The sequence below is a fragment of the Rousettus aegyptiacus genome, unplaced genomic scaffold (genome assembly GCF_014176215.1).
Source record: "Rousettus aegyptiacus isolate mRouAeg1 unplaced genomic scaffold, mRouAeg1.p scaffold_m13_p_16, whole genome shotgun sequence".
Lineage (NCBI taxonomy): Eukaryota > Metazoa > Chordata > Mammalia > Chiroptera > Pteropodidae > Rousettus > Rousettus aegyptiacus.
The window spans coordinates 41889763-41912604 of record NW_023416291.1 but is presented as its reverse complement, the minus strand read 5'-3'; the positions used below and the strand labels follow the sequence as shown (position 1 = coordinate 41912604).

Below are 22842 nucleotides of genomic sequence, written 5' to 3'. Positions count from 1 at the left end.
CCCCTGCAACCTTGGGAAGGTCTCCCAGCCTCCTCAAGGGCTGCCGGCCCTGGCCCGGCAGGAGACTATGGGGCTGAGGGGCTTGTGGTCAGAGGGGCTTCCAAGAATGAGGCAAATAAAATTGAGTCAACGTCTAAAGCTGCTTAGGCTTGAAGAAAGAACTTGGAGCTGCTCGTTTATACTATAACTGCATTCTCATGTTACTTGGGTTCTGGAGCCAATCAGATTGAGATCTCTTGATATTTTTAAGCCCAAACCCCTTGGACACTGCAGCTCACAATTCATTCTATGTGACTAATTAAGCAGAGGAAGCCTGGAAATAAAGTTTGGAACAAAGTTAATAAAGTTTCTTACCTAGTAACAAAAACAAGACAGACAAAAGGCAGCCTTGAGGGTGGCAGAGTACTGGAGGAGGGGTACTCCTCCAGGAGCAGGGGTACCTGGACCCTGGAGCCCCTCTCTGTCTACCTCCCAATCTTCAGCACTGTGTGAATACCCTGGGCCTGTCAGAATAAATGACCACAAACCAGGGGGCTTAAAAAAACAGAAGTTTATTCTCTCACAGCTCTAGAGGACAGAAGTCTGAGACCAGGGTGTGGGCAGGGCTTGTTCCTTCTGGAGGCTCTGACAGAGTCTGTCCCAGGCCTCTCTCTTGGCTTCTGGTGGCTGCCAGCAATCCATGGTGTTCCTGGGCCTGCAGACACTTTGGTCCCATCTCCTCCCATCTTCACTTGGCTTTCTCCTTGTGTGTTCTGTTGTCTTCTTGTAAAGATATCAGTCACCGGATTTAGGGCCCACTCTCCCACAAGAATAACCACATGTTGACTTGATGACATCTGCAAAAAGCTTATTTCCAAAGGTCCCGTTCGTAGGTACTAGTTGGACATAAATTCTGGGGGACACTTTTCAACCACTGCAGTCACCCAATCCTGTGTTACCTCAAGTCCCACACTAAGAACCACCCCACGGTGGCAACACACCAAAACTCCATACTCGGCCTTCTCCTGCAGCTCTAGGCCCACTGGGCAGTGCTCTCCCCTCCTGAGCTTGTTTCTTCCACTGTTACTCAGAAGCCTGGCCAGCATATAGACCTGGCCAGCACACATCAGCTTCAGGAGAAATGACTGGGATCCTGAAAAGCAGGTGGCCTGCAACATCCTCAGAACCATTTAGCAGCATCCACTGGGAGCCTGAACACGTTCCTGCCCTCCGACCGGGTAATCCCACTTCTGGGAAGCTGTCCTGAGGGAGATCATCCAAAACGCAGATTTATGCACAAAGATGTTCCTACATCATTGGTTGGCAGAGCAAGGAGCTGGAACCACTGCAGGATCAGCCCAGGGTGGGGCCTCCCCTCCGGGAAGAGTGAGGACACTGTCTGTGAGGTAGGAGGTGGATGGAGGGAAGCCACTCCCACTGCAATTTCTGGATCATCTCCAAGCTGGGTCTGTGCGGGGTGGAGGGGAGAAGGTGGACCTGGGATAAAGCCAGGCTGCCCCCTTTTAGGGACACCCCCAAGCGGGGCTGAGCACTGAAGTGTGTAGGGGGTGAAGTAGCTGGCAAGGGAAGAATTCTTTGGCACACAGGGCCACATTACTGAGGTAGCCAAGTTCCCTGGGCTCAGGGCTGGGGCCAGATACCCTGGTTTGTCCTCTCCAAGACAAAGACCAACATGAACACAAAAACAGGCCAACGTGATGATCCAGAGAGTGAGGGGTTCTATGTGGATGAGGGCTCCCTGCCTGAAAGGCCATGGAGAGGGACCCTGTGCTAGACAGAGCTGAGGAAGGAGGGGGAGGTCTTAAGTGCAAAGGCCCTACAGAGGCCGGAGAGGAGGGGCCTGAGGAGTGGGTTGTCACATATGGCCAGTGGGTCATAGAAGTCTGCCTGGAATACTTAGGAGTATGGAGGGTCACTCCCAGCTCTGGGTGGGACCCCTGGGAGAGGGGTAGGAGGCACAGAGCAGGTACGTCCACATGTGTTGTACATGGGGAGAGAAAACTCCAAAACTTGTCGTTTCTCTGCTTTGACTGACCACACCACGAGGTGTACACATGGCTTCTGGAGCATGTGAGCTCACATCTCTACTTATAGCAGAGGGAAAGAATCCTTTGCAGTTTAATTTTAAATCTCATCATAATTGGATAACACAAACCACCAACCAGCGTATCAGCCACAGGAAATGGGGGAGGGGGGCGCTGCCTCCTAGCAAGGGGCCCCTTGGCCTGGGCAGGGAGTTGTACCCAGAAGCTCCTGCTGTGATGTATCCTGGCCTCCCTCAGCCCAGCCACCTTTAGAACGTGAGGCCTGACCTGCCTGGGGATGTGCAGTCTTATATGTGGCAGGGAGGCAGGCCTTCCTCACACCAGCGAGTCAGCACCCACCAGCCTCTAGGAACCTGGGCACCGCAGGGCAATCTGCCAGCAGCTGCCTCAGGCCAAGGCCAAACAAATGATTTCTGACCACGGCATCCACAGGCCAACACTCAACCTTGCTCAGGTTCTGTGCTGAAACCACCTTCCAAGAGCAGCTCCTTCAGTGCTGTCTGCCCCCGCCCTAGGATGGCAGGGGCCCCGGGAAGATAAGACAAAAGCGAGATGCCCTCATTACAACAGGCCCAAAATAGCTTTCATGCTCCATTTTTTAGACATAGTTACATAATAACCCTGAAAGCCGTTTCATGGTTGGGGAAGCAGGGTCCTGGGCCTGCGTGGCCCCCCTATACTCCTGGAGGACCCTCACAGCTCTGTCCTGAGACCCCAAGATCCCACTGGGACCCTGGGCAACATTTGCTGCAGGGCCAAGAATGGGACAGGTGGGATCTTAGGCTGCCTTGCTGCCCTCAGAATCACATTCTCAACCCAGTGATATGGGCGCCACATGAACCATGGACACTTCCCTGGATGGGTGTCACTGTGGAGGAACTGTTCCCAGCTCAGAGAAGAGAAAGGATGGACAAGGGCCCAGGAAGGTGAATGTCATGAGCTTGTAGGGATGAGACCAATGGCAGCAGGGGTGGCTGGGCAGGTGGACACTATGGGGAGACCATGAGGAGGTTGAGTCATAGAGGTAGCTGGGATGGGCTGGAGGGGGGCCTAAGGGTAGCATCAAGGAGGTGAAGGGCCAAGGAGTGTCACAGACTCTCTGCAGGTCCCCTCTTTCCCTCTCCCCCTTGTTACTTCTGTGAGCGAGCCCCAGCAGCTTGACCTCTGGGGCCCTAGTCTCAACCTGTGTCACTGCACACTGAAAGGCCGGTATAACCTCTTCCCCGATCCACCTGCCTGAAGCTCTCTCTGCACACCACTGCTCCTTCCCCTCCTTTTCTTTATTAAGTTCAACTCATGTCAGACTCCTGTTTGAAACACACCACGAGGTCGACAGTTCCTGAACAAGTTTAACCCAGAGTTACTACAAAACTCAGCGAGTCCATTCCTTGGTACGCAGCCCACGAAATGAAGACCTATATCCATGCAAACACTTGTGCATGCACGCATGTTCATAGCAGCCAAAAAAGTGGAAACCACCCAAATGTCCATAGACGGACAAAGGATAAACACAGTGTGGTCCATGCACACAATGAAATATTGCTCAGCCACCAAAAAGGAATGAAGCACTGACTGACACATGCTTCGTGTTGATGAACCTCAAAAACATGATGCTCATGAAACAAGCCAGACACAAAGCCCACATGATGTATGATTCCATTGATATGAAATGCCCAGAACAGGCAAATCCAGAGACAGGAAGCAGATTAGTGGTTGCCAGGGACTGGGGTAGGGTGGATGGGGAGTGACTTGCTCATGGGGATGGAGTCTTCTTTTGGTTTGATGGGAATATTTTGGAACTAGATAGGTGATGGTTGTACAACATTGTGAATGTGCTAAATGCCACTAAAAAGTGCACTTTAAAATGATAAATTTTGTTTAGTAAATTTTACCACAGTAAAATAAATGTGAAAAAATGAAAAGCATCCCTGAGGTTCTGGCAGCAGGCCAAGTACATGTCAGTGTGGAGGGAAGTGGTGGGTGGGGCCCAGAGCATCTCTTCCCAAGCCCTCACAAGTGGGATAACAGCGTGGGTGGGGAAAGGTCACCAAGGACAATGTCCCTGCCCTCAAAGCAGTGTCCCTAACTGGAAGGCCACCATGGCAACACAGGTGTACTCAGAAGAACATGAACTGTAGATCAGACAGCCTCGACCACATGGCTTCTCAACCATCATACATTTCTAGAGTCTCGAAGCAGCCTGGGATGGACAGATCTGCCTGGCACCCATCCCTGGAGTGAAGTAGCCTCCCATCTGCTGCAACTCAGAGGGGCTGGGGTCCATGCATCCACGTCAGAGCCTGCAACCTGGCAGGCAAGACTGTGGCGGCCACAGCTGCAGCCTTCTTGAGGCCTGAGAGCATTTCAAAAAATGTGAACTAGTGGCCAACTTAAAAAAAACATTTTTTTAAAATTAACTTAAACATCAGAATTGCTGGCTTCTCCTAAAACACCAGAAGTGCCACAACTTGGGGCCTGGGTTCCTGGCTGGTAATTTTTTATCAGCCAACATAGGCATGGGGGCAGCATGGGTTCTCTCACACCTCAAGCTCAAACCTGGGCTCCCAGAGGGTTGGCATGCCCTGATGTCACGCAGCTGGCTGCAGACCCAGGGCCAACAAGCCCAGCTCATCCCTGCTGCCCCTCACTCCAATTCGGCAGCTGTGTGGTCTAACCTGAGGCCCAGAGGGAGGAAGCCCCTACTCCACCCCCAGAAGCAGGCAAACTAGGACAGGAAGGTGCAGAGCTAGCAAGCTACATGTGAGCCAAGCAAGGTCCGGAATTCAGGTCTCACCCTGAGCCAAAACCCTAAAGAAATCTACTGCTGCCTGTCCAGTGTTTAACCATTAGTGGCCCTGGTCAGAGTAGACACCCCAACACTGAGAGACCTGCAAAGCCCTGGGAAGGGAACAGCGGCAAAGGCAGAAGGGCTGGCAGCCAGGCCTGGCAGGCACAGGCTTGCCCCAGCCAGTGGAGCCTATCCTATCCACGGATGGTCCACTGGGCACTGCCCGGGGCCAGCAGGACAAGAGACCTGGGCGGGTACATGGAAACACAAAGGGAGCCTGTTGCCCAAGGTTGCTAGAAAGGAGGCACCAAAGGAAGCCAGCAGGCTCTTGTTGGCTGGGATGAACTCTGCCAGCTCAGGTGTTCCCCCACAGCATAAACAGGTCCTGTTGCTCCAGGCAATGGGTCAAGCAGTGAGCAAAGGAAGGAGGCTGAGGACTCCTGAGTGAGAGGCCATGCAGAAAAGGAACAGGAAATGGGGGAGGGGGCAGGGAAGGGCAGGTGGCCAAGGAGGTGACACTAGAGATGGGAAGAACACTCCAGGAGGGAGGATCAGCAAGTACAAAGGCCCTGGGGTCAAAGTGAATGTGCTGTGGGGAGGACCAGCATGGAGGGGGATAAGTAAGTCAGACAACCCACCAGTAAGTGATGGGGGGGAGAGGAGGGCTCAGAACCTTGCAAGATCTCACTCTGATTATGAGGAGAAGCCACTGGAAGGATTGAAGCCAGAGTGACCTGAGCTACCTTCCCTTGCAGGGTCCCCTATGCTGAGAGGAGCTGGACTGAAGGGGCCAGCAAGGAGCAGACAATGGGGGAGCAAAGGGCCTATCATGGCAGGTGGAGATGGAACCCCCTAAACCCAGTGAGTTCAAGGAGGGGACCTGATGCAACATCTGGACAGCTTAGTAGCTATCCAAGCACAAGTAAGACTGCCTAGGGCAGTCATAACCTGAAGACTCACCTGTCACAGGGATTGTATGCTCCCAGGTCACATGCACCTAGGGTGCACTTACAGCTTCCCAGCAGGGACGAGAAAGGTATCGACAGGCTCACCAGCTCACTCCAATTCCTGCCTGTGGCCTCACATGGATGCAGCCTTTGGCCAGCCCCCAGACCTGTCTCTGTCCCTACCTTGCCCCACACTGGCACTGGATGTTCTTCCTTCCGACATCTCCCTCCTTCCTAACCAGTCCCTCCTTGGATAATTATGAAAGGTGCTACAGTTGTCCTTGGCTCCAGCTGCCCTACCTGTCCTCTGCACCAGCAGCTCTACCCCTCCTCCAAGCTTCCACCACCACCCTTGGGAAGAAGTTCAATGTACGTGCAGGAACACGAGGCCAACACAGGGCTCCCCGGGATCCTGTCCCCTTCTCATGTGCATCACCCTCATGCCAAACCTCTGCAGTGCTGTGCCCTCTTCCAGGTGCACCTTCCTGCCCTCCTAGGGATACCTCACTCGGGGCATCACTGGGCTCAGTGGGAACCCCCATGCTCCACCAGCACCTGCTGCTCCAGAAACAGCTGCAACCCCTGTACCTCTGAGCACCATGCAGGCTCAGAGCAGGTGCTGGTCAGACATGTGTCAATGTTGATGCCCCTCCAGCCTAGTGCCCATGACTGCCCTTGTGAAAAGCCCCCTTCCTCCTTTCACCAAATCTCTGGCTCCTCCCTGGGCCTCGGCCCTGGGGTCCCCTCACAGCTCCCTCAAACACATCTCTGTTTCTCAAGGTCAACCCTCTAGGAAGCCATGAATGCCAAATCAGCCACCAACCCCCAAGTGCCACAAGCTACTCTCAGAACACACTGTGATGCACAAAGGACCCTCCTCCATCCAACACCCTCCACTATATTCTCATCCTCCAGAATCCTCCACCCCACACCCTTGATCCTCCTGACCCTAGCAGACGGTGCCAGATCTTCCCTGTGTCGCAACCAGAAATGCAGGGGGTGCCCTCATTCCTCTCTTGGGCCTCCCTATCATGGCTGGCCTAGCAGTCAACTCTCCACCACAGCTCCTGAGTCCCTAAGACTCCAGCCCTCCAGCACCTGGTCTCCTTGTTCTCCTGACCAATCTTTTTCCAAGCTCTTCCTAAACTCAAAGCTAATCCTGGGTCTCCCCTTCCCTACCCCAACATCTGGCTTCAGGATCATATCCAAGCTCCCCAGCTTGGCTCCTGGGAGAACATTTGAATATGGTTTCCACTTTTCCTTCTCTCCTCTCTCGCTACCTGCCCCCAACCCAGATTCACTTTGAACAACAGTCATGCCCCAGACAATCCCTCTCTGGGCCTCTGTTCCTCCATATCAGCAATTCCTCTCCTCCCAAAGACCCTTCCCTTCCCTACCCTCCTCCTCTCCCACCACAGAGCTCTCCTCCAGGCAACCCTTTGGGCTTGGCCCCACCCTCCCATAGCCTCTTTTCTCCTCTAAGTCAGTAAGAAGCTCCTCAGGGTGCTCAATCAGCAGACTTGACTCCCTCTGCAGAGCACCAACTGTATGCAGATCAGATCCTCAAGCACAGACAGACACGGTTAACCCCAAACTGACAGGGCCAGTCATGTGCTTACCTAGGGTCACAAAGCTAGGAGAAGGAGAGCAGGACTTCATGTTGTTAAGATGGCAACATGACCTAAAGCTATATACAGAGTCAATGCAATCCCTATCAAAATCCCAACAACGTTTTTTGCTGAAATAGAAAAACCCACTATAAAATTCATATGGAATCTCAAGGGACCCTGAAAAGCCAAGATAAACTTTAAAAAGAAGAACAAAGTTGGAGGACTCATACTTCCTGATTTCTAAACTTACTACAAAGCTAAAAAAATCAAGACCCAGTAGTACTTGCATACAGACAGATATATAGACCAACAGAATAGAATAGAGCCCAGAAATAAATCCTTGTGTACACGGTCAAGTAATTTTTGACAAGGATGCTAAGACCCTTCAAGAGGGAAAGGACAGTCTTTTTAACAAATGATGCTGGGAAAACTGGGTAGCCACATTAAAAGACTGAACTTGGACCAATACTTTATACCATATGTAAAATTTAACTCAACATGGATCAAAAAACTAAAGCTAAAACTATAAAATCATTGACCAAAATCGTAAAAGCTAAAACTACTCAACTCAGAAGAAAATAGAGGAAAAGCTTCATAACATGAGAATTGGCAATGACTTCTTGGCTATGACACCAAAAGCACAGTCAAGAAAAGAAAAACTATGTAAATTGGACTTTGTCAAAATTACAAACATTTGTGTATCAAAAAAAGACAATCAACAGAATGAAAAGTGCCCATTCTCCAGGAACATGAGAAAATATATGCAAATCATGTATCTGATAAGGGATTAAAATCCAAAATATATTCAGAACTCCCAAAACTCAACAACAAAAATGACCCGATTCAAAAATGGGCAAAGGACTTGAAGGAATATTTCTCCAAAGAAGGTATACAAACAGCCAACAAACACATAAAAAGATGCTCACCATCACTCATCACCAGAGAAATGCAAATCAAAACCATGAGATATAACACTTCACACCCACTAGAATGACTATAATAATTTAAAAAAAAAAAACACCATAAGACAAGTGATGGCAAGAATGTACAGAAACTAGAACCCTTGTGAACTCTTGGTGGGAATGTAAAATGCTGCAGTCCCTATGAAAACAGTATGGAGGTTCTGGGAAAAATTAAACATAGAATTATCATATCATCCAGAAATCCTACCTCTGGGTATGTACTCCCATCCCCCCAAAAAAAGGAAGGATTCGAACAGTTATTTGTACGGATGATCTCCAACTTATGATTTTTTGACTTTACTATAGTGCAAAAGTAATACATATAATAAATTACATGAGATAATTAATACTTTATTACAAAATAGGCTTTGTGTTCAATGATTTTGTCCAATTGTAGGCTAATATAAGTGTTCTGAGCATGTTTACGGCAGACTAGGCTAAGCTATGATGTTCAGTAAGTTAGGTGTATTAAACGCATTTTGACTTACAGGATTTTCAATTTATGAGTTTATCAGAACTTAACCCCATCATAAGTTGAGAAGCATCTATACACCCATGTTCACAGCAGCATTAGTCACAATAACCTAAATTGTGACTAATTAGTCACAATAACCCAAACATAATAACCCATGTTTTGTATCACACAAAACATAATACATACATACAATGGGATATTATTTAGCCTTAAAAAGGAAGGAAATTCTGACGCATGCTACAACATGAATGACCCTTGAGGATACTATGATCATTGAAATAGGCCAGACACAAAGGGACAAATACTGTGTGATTCCACTTATATGAGGTCCCTAGAGGAGTCAAATCCACAGAAACAGAAAATAGAATGGTAGATGCCATTGGGGAGGGGAAATGAGGAGTTGGTATATAATGGGGACAGAGTTTCAGTTTTGCAAAATGAAAAGTTCTAGAAATGGATGGTGGTGATGGCTGCATAACAGTGTGAATGTACTTACTGCCACTGAACTGTACACTTAAAAATGGTTAAGATGGTAAATTCTGTTATATTTTACTACAATTTATAAAAAAGGGAAAACATTAAGAAAATTAGCACTTCACTTCTGTGGGATTCCTGCCAAAAACACACTACCTTAGCCAAATCACAAGAAAACATCAGGCAAACCACACTCTGAGTGACATTCTACAAAAAGACTGGGTAGTTCTCTTCAAGGGGCTGAAAGTCATAGATGACAGAGAAACTCTGAGCAATGGTCACAGATCAGAGGGGACTGTGATACGATGATTAATGCAATGGGGGAGCCTGAACAGGATCCTGGGCCAGAAAGAGGTCACTGGGGGACATCTGGGGATATCAAAATGCAGTCTGGAGTCTATTTGGTAGAACTGTGACAAAGCTGCTGTCCTGGTTAGACCAGCCCACCCTCTGCCCTACAGAACAAGTGAGATGTTCAGTTAAGGGCTATGAGAACTGTCTCAGCTGTCTTTTCTTTCACTAAATCTAAATTTATCCCAAAAGAAAAAGTGAAAAAGAAACAATTACACCCCCTCCCCCCAAGTGAAACTGAACAGACATTCATAATTGTGTCATGGCATCCATCATACATCAAGCCACGGCACGTGGGTGTGAAGGGTAAGACCCTGCTCTAAGGGTTGTCTCATGGACACCCTGATGCCAGCAAGGCACAGGGTAGAGCTTTGAGAGGGCACACTGACTTATCTAAACAACTCTACAGAGGGGAAACTGAGGCATACAGAGGTGTCATTTGGAGAAAGCCAGTGCAGGCAGGGCCTGAACCGAAGTGACAAGCAACTTGGGCAAGCGCTGGAGGGGCCACCAGGTGGGCTCTTGGGCACAAGTGGCCCCCAGAAGGCCCCTGTTAAAGACCCTCAGGGTTCCTCCTTCTGCATTTGCTGAGCCAGAGGCAGGAATTAGCGGCTGATTGCCACTGCAGGCATGAGGAGGCTGCTGGGCCCATAAATCACTCCCAAGGCTGTGCACTGATTTTGTGATGATTTAATGAGCCACTCCTGTCCTAATTACAGCTATCAAACCCTGCCTGCCTGGGAGGACAGAGGGATAGAGACAGTGCCATGCTCACAGGTGTGAAAGGACCCATGGAAGAGAGCTGCAGGGGTCTGTCTCTTCAGACCTGAGAAACCTTAAACTAGAGCTCAACATGAGAGAGACTCTTTAGTCAAGCGGGCACGGACACAGCAGCCACTCTGAGCCTCCAGCAGAATGAACAACTTTCACGTCTTTGCGGGATATGCTCTGCTTCCATGTGTCTCCAGCCTGAGAACTGGTGGCCCTGCAGAACCAGCCCCAGGTACTCTGCCTGGTGGGCAGACACTTCCAGAGACTTCTAGGCAAGTGACCAGCTGGCATGCACACACCCACCTCAATGCCCAGGTAAGTCGTGTCAGATGCACAGAGGAAAAAGGAAGAGCTTTGGGTTTTCTGTTTTCAATTATTATCAAAGTTTTGGGACAGAAACACTTTCTTTTATTTAAAAAAGGTATGACCAAAAAAAAAAAAAAAAAAAAAAGGCATGGCAGAGCACTTCCCTGCAACCCCAGCTGGCAGGGAAAGACGGCCTGCAAGCACTCCCAGGGGCTTCTCCCCTTGATGGGGGGCCCCGTGCTCTGGACACACAGGGAGATTACCAAGCTCTGAGACTGCATTCAGGAATGAATGGGGCACTTAAACACGCAACAGCTAACAAGAGAGAAAGTCTCTTTCGTTGCAGAGTCATCCCTCTGAACAGAAAACCACACCCCACTTCTGGAGTGAAACCCCAGTGACCAGTGGGGTGTCAGGATGAGATTACAAAGAAAGAGGAATTTCACATATGGAATTAGGGTGTGAGGACTCCTCTCTGCTTCAAAAATGCCTTTCCTTGTATACGGAGGTCACCAAAGCACTAAGTTGAAGCATTTTAATATAAACCTCCCTGTCACATCCCTGGGAATCAGATTCCCGATTATCAGGTAAAAAAAAAAAAAAATTGCCAAATCAGCAAGTCCCAGTCTGTAAGGAGTCCAGAATTCACTTCCTCTGTGCCACCCTCTCTCAGGGAACACCTGCCCCAATCCCCTGTCAGGTCCCTGCAGGCCCCTCCTCAATCTCCTCAGGCCTGTCCCTATATGGTAGTAGCTGGAAGGATCTTTCCTAAACCTGCGTATCACATCAGACCCTGCTCCTAACCTTTCCGGAGTACTCTGACATCCTAGAACCTAGCCCATGAGGCATCACCTACTGAGCTCATCCAGCACCGTCGCCACTCCCCCAACAGGCCTCATTCTACTATCCCCATGGCTCACCCTCATCCCCCGGGGTTCAGCCCAAATGTCATCTACCCCAAAGGGCCCCTACCCCACCCCATTCCACTCTCTCAGAGCTGTGACCTCAAGGCTAGGAACCAGGTGGCTGCTGATATGGTTTCCTCTGAGGGAAGAGCTCCATCAGCCTTGTTCTGTAGGGCAGAGGTCCCCTACCTTTTTGGTACCAGGGACGGGTGCTCCTATGACAATCTAATGCCTGATGATCTGAGGTGGACTCAGGCAGTGATGCTAGCGCTAGGGAGCACCTGCTAATACAGATGAAGCTTTGCTGGCCCACCCACCACTCACCTCCTGCTGTGCGGCCCGGTCCCCAACAGGCCACAGAACCTTAACAGACAACAGCTCCGCAGCCCCAGAGTTGAGGACTCCTGCTGTAGAGTGTCCTCAAGGCCTAGCACAATGTGGATACTCAATAAATACCAACTAAAGGAAGGGCTTTCCCATTCAAACCTTGGCCTCTGCAGGGCACCTCATGGGAGACCTCACTGGGGGACCAGGTGCTTCTCCTATTCTCCCATGGCACTTGGAAGCCCTACCCTGTAACACATTGTGTGTAGTCAATACAAGTTCCAAGTTCCCCCCACAAGCTTTAGTCTCAGCAAAACTAAAACTTCATGAAGACCACCACACTACCCACCTGGCTCTGTGTGCCTTAGCACCTGGTTTTGTGTGCCTTAGCACCTGGTTTGTGCTTAGAGATGGAAAACAGCACCCCATGCCACATTCCCGCTGCTTAAGGGTGGAGCCTGACTACATAGTGGGAAACCTAGGAGATTCCAGAGTGAAAGGGAGACAGGCCTGCCCTCAGGGAGGTGACCGTCCAGTGTCCACTTAGTGCCTGCTTGAATGCTTATATGAGCCTGCTCAGTGTCTAAGTACACCCTGTGTACCTGCCGTATACCTGTTGGATGCTTGCTGACTACACATTCTGTGCCTGCTGTGTATCAAGCACGTGCCTGCTATATATCTGCTAAATACACATGTGCCCACTGAGCATCTGCTAAGCACCTGCTGAATGCCTGCCATATGCCCACCCAGGGCCCACTGAGCACCACCTGTCACGTGTTTGCAGTGCACAGCCCTCCAGAATCTCACCAGTGAATATCTGTGTGCGGGGCCTCATTTTGGATGCACTATATGGGTTATCTCATCCAAGTGTCACTATAGTCCAATTTGGCGGAGAACACTGTGACTCCCACTTCACAGAGAGGGAGTGGAATCCAGAGGGGACATCCAGGCTGAAACTTACCTAGGAAGAAGCAAGGAGCGGCCCGAAGCATGGCCCCACTGGGGACCAAGTGCTTTGGAATCCTCCATGCCCATCTGAGCACCCTGAGGAGGCCGTGGCCTTGAACACATTTCGTTTCCATTTGGCAAATATTAAATATTGACTCTCTCCATGTCCTTGGACTGTGAGGCATACAGTGGCTTCCTTGTTTGTGCACCTGGACCCCCAGCCAGCCAGTGGCACCATAGTCACACCCCACTAGGGCAGAGTACCCACGTGTGCCTGGGGCCCCACTGGATAAGGTGGTAGGAGGGAGGGGAGAAGAGGAAGTCAGAGACACCTTGGCCAGAAATAGAGGGCTGTTCCACCCTACGAACTCCAAGGTGAGGTGAGACTCTCCCGCCTCTGCCCCTTCTTCTCCGGTTCCCTCATCGCAGCCAGGAGGCCTCACCTTGCCCTCTTTCCTCTCACCTTCTCAATAAACTCTGTCTTTATTATCTCTAAAATGCCCCAAATCAGCCCTCTCCATCATCACTGTGTGCCACCCCAAGCTGCTGTGCCCCCTCCCTACACCTGGCTGCGTGCATGCATGGGACAAACATGATAAACATCTGGTTTGCGAAACACTAGGGACAAGCTCCAAGGTCCTTGACAAATGGCTATAAACCAAAGCTCAGCATACATCAGGGTCCTCCATGGCTATGTTAAATGAAGGCCCCATGCTCAGACACAGGTTCAAACCCAGCACTTCTGCACACAGTGAACCATGGGACCTCCCATGTCTCACTTTCTCATCTGGGCAACAGTGGGGAAGCAACAGGCTCTTCCTCTGGGTCACTGGAACAATTCACTGGGTACATGCACACAGGCTCTAGCACTTCTGGTCACTCATGTACCCATCCCGCTGGAACCCTCTGTGGCTCCACATCACCTACCCACAGGGCCTGGCCCAGGGCCCTCTACCACTCGCCCACTTCCCTCCCAGCGCTCTGCCCATGCAGCCTGTGTTCCTTGGGCCATTTCCTCTGAGCACAGGGTTCTGGCAGCCTGGAAGGCTCTGCCCTACCCTGACCAGTTGGCAAACTCCCAGAGAAGCATGGACAGGAGAATGCATACAATCGGTTAGTCCAGCCTAGGTCCAACTCCAGCTCTCCCACCTCTAATGCAATGCTCTCCAAGCCTCAAGCTCCTCCTCTGTAAACAGGGAGGATGTCATTGGCTATGGGGGGTATTGTCATGTGTGTCATGGATTTGGGGCTTCCGCCCACCTTTCTGCATCTGTATAACCCCAGCACATTAAAGGGTGCACAACAGGGTACCTGGGGTTGGCTCTTTCTCTGGTGTGGGGTCATCTGGGGCCATGCAGAGTATTAAGCAGCATCCCCAGTCACCATCCACATCCCCCAAGTCATGACTACCAAAAATGTCCCCAGATGTTGCTAAATGCCCTCCAAGGCATAATCGGCTGGGGAGCACCTTCATCACCCACTTGTGATGCTCTCCCAGGACTACATTCACCAGAACCCCCAACAGCTTTCCACAATGCCCTGGACAGCCCAGCAGCATAACCTAATTACCTCGACTAGGACCAGAACACCCACTGCATGGACAAGAGTCACCTGGCACTGTGTCGCCAGCCAGCCTTGGGGATAGTGACAGTGAACACCCTCTCTGGCTATATGGACCAACAATGATCACTGTGCCGCCGAGGGCCAGTCTGCTGACCCCGACTGAGGCTGACCCTCTCCCCTCCACCTGGCACAGCCCTGGTGATGCCAGTGCCCATGCCTCCCAGCAAGGCCTACATGGCAGGGTTCTCAGACCCCCACTCAGAATTCAGGCCCCTCTGGACCTGCAGAAGCAGACTCTTGGGGGAGCCCACAGTCTGCATCCTTTGGCTACCAGGTAGTTTAGAGACCCCCAATAGTAGGGGAACCAACTTCTACCATCCTCCCTGCAAACTGCCCACTCTTCTCCTGATCTGCCTTATTGCTCTAGGTCAGCAAGTCTCAAACTGTAGGTGAGACCCATTGGCCTGAAGTGGCAAACTCTTTCTGTAAAGGGGCCAGATGGTAAATATTTTTGCCACTCCAGGCCACAGGTTTCTGCCACGACTCAACTATGCCATACACCAAGCATAAGAGAATGGGTGTGGCTGTGTTCTAATAAAACTTTGTTTAAAAGGAAAGGCCCAAGTGGCCCCAGCAGGCTCTGAGAGCAACAGAAGGTTCTACTTTGTGCTTTTAATTCCTTGTTTTGGACACATCCTGTGTGTGCTCATACTAGTGTAAACATCAGCTCTGCCACTTCCCAGCAAGGTTGTGCTCTGCGCCTCGGTTTCTCCATTTACATGGGGTGGGGCTGGGGACAATGACACCTCCTTCCGAGGTGAGTGAGCAACAAGAATGGAGGCTGAGTGAAAGCCAGATGATGCTGGGAAGGAAGCAGGAACTGAGAGCGCAGAGGGCAAACTTTACCCTCCAACCTAGGATTACAACCCTAAACCCTCACCCTGTACCGCCTCTATACTCTGTCATGCTCTCAGTCAGCTCCTGATGGGCCCTGAGGCTCTGGCTCCTGCTGTTGTCCCTCTGACTTGTTCACCATCACTGCTGGGCCCAGTGTGAAGTGAGGCCCTAGTTCCTAGCAGTGGCTGGTCCACTCTAGACCTCAACAGGCAACACTGCATGACCTGTGAGCCAGCCAGAGGAGGACAGACATGCACACCTACAGATGGCCCCCAGGACAGTGTCTTGAGGTGGTTTCCACAAGGTACCTAAACTCTGCAGGCTCTGCCTCAGCTTGTGTCCTGAGGTGGCCATCACAGATGACTACCAACAAGAAAGGGGGCTATAAAACAGGAATTTATTCTCTCACAGCTCTGGAGACTAAATGTCCAAAATCCAGGTGTCGGTAGGATCACATGCCCTCTGGAGGCTCTGGGAGACGATCTTTCCTCATCTCTTCTAGCTTCTGGGGCTCTGGGCGTCCTTGACTCATGGCTGCATCACCCTAATTTTTGCCGCTGTTGTTCTATGGCTTTTTCCCTAGGTGTCTGTGTCCTCTCTTCTTTTCATAAGGTCGCCAGTCATTGGACTTAGGACCACCCTAAATCCAGTATGATCATGTCTCAAGATCTTTCCCCTAATTACATTTGCAGAGATCTCTTTTCCAAATAAGGTCACAATCACAGGTTCTGGGAGGTCAGGACATGGGCAAATCCTTTTGGGGGTCAGGATGTGTACCTCACAACCAGGAGAGCACTAAGGCTGCTGAGGCTTTCTGGGGGCAGGGGATGGCTCCACATCCTTTCAGCAGAGCAGCTCAAGGAGTACTGTGTGCGTGTGTGTGTGGAGGCTACAGATGGCACCAGACACTTGGAGCAGCCGGCAAAGAGGCAGACTGTGCCAAAGCCAGGACCAGGGCCAGGACCCGGGGGCGGCCTCAATGCTTAGCTCACCCGAGCTACCACTGCGCTTTCCTCCAGCCTGTGCAGAGCCACCCCCATTACAGGGCAGGGCCAGAAGAACACCCCTCTTCCTTCAGTGCAGTCAGAGCTGCAGCCAGGCAGGGCCATGTGGACTGCTTTGTGTGTGGGCTTTTTCTGGCTCTTGGGCTGCTCGCTGGGATGCTCAGGGATCAGTCACATACACAGCCTCCTGTGTCCTGAGCCCCTGGCAAGCAGGCAACACGCCCCACATGCAATCCACACGAACACCCCAGGGGCTCCGCTGCTAAAATATCACCAAAATCCACTGACCCTGCTCAAGCCAACCCCTCTACTCCCTATCCTGGAAACAGCAGTGGCCTCTCACTGTCTGCCACCTTCCCCTCACCCCTTTACCCATTCAGCTCACAGCCATCTTTGTAGGACAAAAAGCACCCTCAAATGGTTGAATGGAGAGTTACCATGTAACCCAGCAACTCCACTCCTCAGTGTACACACAAGGGAGAGAAAGATCTGCATCCACATAGGCACTTGAACATGAAATGTCCATGGCAGCACTATTTACAACAGCCAAAAAGTGAAAACAACACACATGTCCACAGACTGATAAAGGATAAAGAAAATGTGATCCATTCACACAATGGAATATTACTCAGCCATAAAAAGGAGTGAAGTACTGACACATGCTACAACATGGATGAACCTCGAAAACATCATGTCAAGTAAAAGAAGCCAGACACAAAAGCCCAAATGCTGTATGATTCAACTGATATGAAATATCCAGAACAGGCAAATCCATAGAGAGAGAAAGCATATCAGAGGTTGTCAGGGGCTGGGGGAGGGGGAACGGGAGTGTGTGCTAATGGGGACATGGTTTCCTTTTGGGGTGACAGAAATGTTCTGGAACTAGACAGAGGTGAAAGCTGTATAACATGGTGAATGTGCTAAAGACTAATGAATGGTACACTTTAAATGAGTGGGTTGTATATATTGAGAATTGTATCTCAATAAAGGTGTTACAAAAACAAGCAATGGCTCAGGCTTCTCACCATCACATGTCACCCAGGGCCCTACCCTCAGGTGGAATCTAGGGCTCCCCAAGCCACTCCAGCTTCACTTATTCTCTTTCTCTCTCAACAAGCCAGCCTCACTGTCCTCCAACCTGTCCTCAACTCTGCAACTCTCCCTACCCTGGGACTCTGCATCTGCCTGTCCCATACCTGGGGTGCTCTTGCCTAGCGTGGGGGACTCTGTCTCACTGTCCAGGTGTCAATCCCTGCCCCCCACCCGCACCATCTAGGCTACATCACCCTGCTTCTCTCCAAGATCCTCTGCTTCATTCGGTTTCAGTGATTCTCTCCTGTCCCTCCTAAAACCATGCCTGCTCCCCCAAAAATACAGCCCTCCTACTCTCTGTATGCTGCTGGATCTCCAACACCCAACATAGCCTCTGGTACATGCTGGGCAATCAAAAATGTCATTGTGTGAAGTGAACAAGCTACCCCAACTTTATAGGTCAGAATTCTGAGGCCTAGAAAAGTTAAGAAACCTTCCCAAAGTTATAAGGAAGAGCACCAAAACTCCTCCCCGCATAATGTACTATCCAAGTCTGAGGATGAGAAAGGAATGCTCATACACCCACCCACCCCTCCACCTGAAAGCTGTCTCACCAACGTCACACCCTGTCTCCCCCAACCTGACGGTCGTGTCCCTATTTCCCAAGGAGGCGACAGTGTGAATTTACTCATTACGCTGAACACCTACTGCCTGCCTTTTCACATGGGGAAGCACTTAGGGCATGTCCACCATGAGAACTGTATGTGGACACACGGAAGCATGAGTAATCCGACTTGCTCCAGCTGTAGACAAGCTGTCTTACAGAATTCACGGGAGAGAAGCAGCCTGTTCGAAGGTGCAGGCAAAACCCTGGTGTCTACTGCAGCAGGAGGCAGCGCAGGAAGCCTGCAGCCACAGAGGGAGAGCAAGAGGGGAGCCTGCATCACATGGGTTCATTCACCTGCACCAGGCAATGCAGATGTACCACTTGCCATGGGCAACAGCCAAATGGGCTGGGAACAAGCTTGTCCATCCTGGTCCCAGGTGCAGGAAAAGCCATCAGCTTGCCCAGGTGGGTAAGGCCAGAGCTTTGAACTCTATCTGCCCAAATGCAAAGGCTGCACTCCTCGCCTTTTAGCATTCCTTCCAAACTGAAGGTTTCAAGGGCCTCGGCACTGATTACATCTGGGGCCAGATCACTTTCTGTGGTGGGGGCCTACAATGGGATGGCGAGAAGCATCCCTGTTCTCCACACACCATTTGCCAGTAGCACCCCCTTCTCCAACTGAAATGACCAAAATGGCTCTAGTAATTGCCATATGCCTGTTATGGGGCAGAATTGCCCCCGGCAGAAAACACTGCTCTGTCTCTAAATTTCAGTGTAAGCTTACCTCTGTTTGGGGCCCATTACCACACCTCCCCCCACCCCAATTCCTAAAGTACAGGAAGGCAACAGAAGGAGGAGGAAATGGGAAATCTCCAGGCCAAGAGAACTGCTGAGTCTTAAAAATCTTTTCTAAATCCATCAATAGAAGAATGGATAAACAAAATATGGTCCATCTATACAATAGAATATTATTCAGCCATAAAAAGGAATCAAGTTTTCTGTTTCATGCTATGACATAAATGAACCTTGAAAACACCATGCTGAGTGAAAGAAGCCAGTCACAAAAGGCCACATAGTGTATAATTCCGTTTACATGAAATGTCCAGAACAGGTAAATCCACAAGAACAGAAAGCACACTTATGGTTGCCAGGAGCTGGGGGAGGGAAGAATGGGGACTGACTGTTCATCAGTACCAGGTTTCTTTTGAGGGTGATGAAAATGTTCTGGAATTTGACAGTGGTGATGGTTGCATAACTCTGTAAATACACTAAAAACCACTAAACTGTATATTTTAAACGAGTGAATTATATGGCACATGAACTATATCTTAATAAAGCTGTTATTTTAGAAAAATCTTCAACAGTATTCCATTTCCAACCCCAAGGCAGAAACAGGACCTCCAATCATGAAGATAGTCATGACTTGCGCAACACCCTTCTTCCTGCCGCACTACATACATTTAACAACTACTGTGCGCTAGCACATGCAACGTGCTGGAGACAAGATGACATGGATACTCATGTACTCAGAAGCCCTGACTTATGGGGGACACTCCAGTTGCACCATTAATTCACGTTTCTATTCACCAACCATCTCTTCTTCTACATCCTGAGCGAGAATGGGAGCTGCTGGAACAGGAACAGGCAACACCTGGCTGACACTGAGCACCAGACCAATATGTGCAAATGAATGCATGGAAATGAAGACACACATTCTAGTCTATAAGGTCACAATCTTATGGAGAAAAGACTAATTAGAAGATAATGTGACCCAAAAATGCCACCTGAGGAATCAGATTGAAGCTGGAGTCACAGAGGTAGGTCTGCCTGGGATGATCAGATCAGTGGCAAAATCCAGAAACCAGCAATGTGGGTGTCAAACCCTCTCCTAGAGCTCAAGGTGCAGGTTGAGGGTCCTACTGCTCTGCAGGAACACAGCGGACATTACTGACACCTGTGCGAAGCACGAGTCCATCCTGACTCACGAAGATGGGCTTGCTAGACACACTTCACAAAGGAGGACACGAGGCCCAAGGAGCTCAGTACCTCGCCAGGCCACTGACCCCAGCCCCAACCAAGCTCTCCTCCAGGCCCACCGCAGCTTCCCAAGCTGTTAGCAGGTAACCAGGCCTGCCTCTGCATTCGAAACGCCACCTGAGGAAACCTGGCCCTCCGCCCTGTTCCTGAGAGGCCAGGAGCCATCTGTGGGCAGCTGTTTCTTGTCCCAGTGGGAGGAACATCACTTGATCCCCATCATATGGGCTGCATGGGGAAGGGACAGCTATCTCCACTCCAAGATCCAGGACTCACCACATCTGCCTTTCTGACCCCACTCAGGTCTCCACAGGTGTCCAAAAGGGTAAGATACCTATCCCACCTCAGGTGCACAAGTGGGGGCAATGTGTCCTTCCTCTCGACATCCAGGGAGTGAAGGCACAGGTACCAATGATGTAGAGATACCTGTCCCTTCGAGTAGCAACAAAGTGGGGGCAACCGTCCCTTCAAGTAGCAATGATATGGGAGCACCGAACCCCCACCCCCAGATACCACTGATGCTTCCAAGCAGCACCCAGTTCATACACCTGTGTCATCAAGACACCCCTAGGTAGCAGTGATATGGGGGCACCTGTCCCCTCAGGTAGCAATGATGTAAAAATACCTGTCTTCCGTTAGGTTACAACGACATAGCAGCACCTATTTCTTCCAGGTAGTGATGATATAGTGGCCCCTGCCCCCCAGGATAACAGTGATGTGGGGGCACCTGTCCCCTCAGGTAGCAATGATGTAAAAACACCTGTCCTCCGTTAGGTTACAACAACGTAGCAGCACCTATTTCTTCCAGGTAGTGATGATATAGTGGCCCCTGCCCCCCCCCAGATAACAGTGATGTGGGGGCACCTATACACTCCTTCAGGTACAGATGATATGGGGGCACTCATCCTCTCAGGTAGCAAAGATGTAGAAACACCTATCTCCCGTTAGGTAACAATGATGGAGTGGCACCTGTTCCGTCCAGGTAGTAATAACGTAGGGCCCCTGCCCCTCCAGGTAGCAATGATGCGGGGGAACCTGTCCCTCTCAGGTACCGATGATGTGGGGCACCTGTCCCGCCCACGACGCCTGGGGCATGGGGCCACCTGTCCCCTCAGGCCAAGCCAAGCCCCGCCCCCGCCGCGCGCCCCGCCCCCGCCGCGCGCCCCCACCCCGTGCACACGCTGGACACGCGCCTCCTCCTCCTCCTCCTCCTCCTCCTCCCTCCCGGCCCTGAGGGGTCGGCGCGGCAGCCCCCTCACCCGCGCGGCCCGCGTCAGGCTCAGGTCCTTCATGACCTCCTCGAAGGCCGCCGTCTCCTCCGCCTGCTTCTGGTTGTGCAGCGCGATCTTCTCGCTGAATTTCCGCGGATTGTTCGAAGTCGCCATCTTCTCGCCGCCGCCTCCTCCTCCTCCTCCTCCACCTCCACCTCCTCACCCCGCCACTCGCCGGTGCCAACGCGCACGCGCCGGCCGGGCCCGCGGGCAGCGGGCGGTGCGCAGGCGCATCGGTGGTCGGGAGAGCAGCGCAGGCGCACAGGAGTGGCGCGCGGCGTGGGGGGACGGCGCGTGCGCGCGCCTGGCCGGCCTTATCCGGGCCTGCAAAAGAAGCTGGAGCGGGAGACTAGGAATTCCAGCGCCGGCGCAGTGAGCAGACTCCTGGCCCGCTGGACAGCGGCCGCGTGGCTATTGGGCAAGCCCTACTGACAGGCCGGAGTGCTGAATCCCCTCAAGTGGGAGACAGCCGGACCAACACCTTCTAATCGACAAAGATGGGGCCAACACACCACAAGGAGGAAGCACCCCAAAGCTGAGCGTGAGCTCAGGCCAGTTCAGCTTTGAGACCAATCCAGGACGTTGCTAATTCGGCATTCATTCAAAGAGTATTTCCGGAGCGCCTATATGTGCCAGGCAGACGTGGTCTCTGCCCTCATGGGGTGCACAGGCGTGGAGGGATCAGTCATAACCTACCAACAAATGACCCAAGAACGTTTCAGATGGAGATAAACGTGATGTGGAAAATAACTGAGTGATGGGACGGGGTTGGGGATTGGGTGAAAAAGGTAAAAGGGATTAAATACAAATTTCCAATTATAATAAAAATAGTCACGGGATGTAAAGTACAGGTGTATATAGTCAATAATATTGTAATAACTGTATGGTGTCAGATGAGTACCAGACTTACCAGGATGATCACTTAATAAGGTATGTATCTGTCTAATCACTATGTGGTACACCTGAATCTAATATAATGTATGTCAACTGTAATTAGAAAATAAATTAAAAATTATAAAAATTCGGTGATGGGCTGACAGGAGAGTGATGTTAGGGAGAGAGCCTCACACTGCCACCACCGTCAAGGAAGGAGAGGCTTCTGAGCTGAGCCCTGACCCTTGAGAGCAGGTCCCAGTTTCAAACCTGGGCATCATCCTTAATACCTTTTTCCCCCTATCACCTCACATTGTACCAGTTCCTATTCTCTGGATCCTCAAGCCCAAAGAACCAGAACTACAGAACTTCAGCCTCCTCTATGCAAATTTTTCCAATCCAGTCTTGCTCAAGGATCCCAGCTTTGCCATGGGGTGCTAAAGGAAAGGTCCAGAAATCCCACCCAGACCCAGCAATGAATGGGATAGTAGAGTCTCCCAGATGAGAGAGTAGTGGCCGAGGGAAGCAAGAGGGGTTCTGACATCCAGATGTCCCTCCCCAATTAGAGGAGCCCCAACCACCAATATCAAAGGTTTATATTTAGGACAACCCAGGGATTCTAGGACATGGGCAGGGAGAAGTCAGGAGAGGTAGC

General features: G+C 50.9%; 1 protein-coding gene across 10 annotated transcripts in view; it reads right to left on the bottom strand.

Annotated features, from left to right (window-relative positions):
• The window catches only part of CRTC1 (CREB regulated transcription coactivator 1), a 58146-nt gene extending 36680 nt beyond the window's left edge, over window positions 1–21466 (bottom strand). For all 10 annotated transcript variants that reach the window (XM_016132403.2, XM_016132406.2, XM_016132407.2 and 7 more), the window contains exon 1: window positions 21303–21466. In XM_016132403.2, the coding sequence (XP_015987889.1) occupies window positions 21303–21428 (126 nt within the window). In that variant the 5' untranslated portion in view covers window positions 21429–21466. The remainder of the gene's footprint in view (window positions 1–21302) is intronic.
• Between the last annotated feature and the right edge of the window lie 1376 nt (window positions 21467–22842).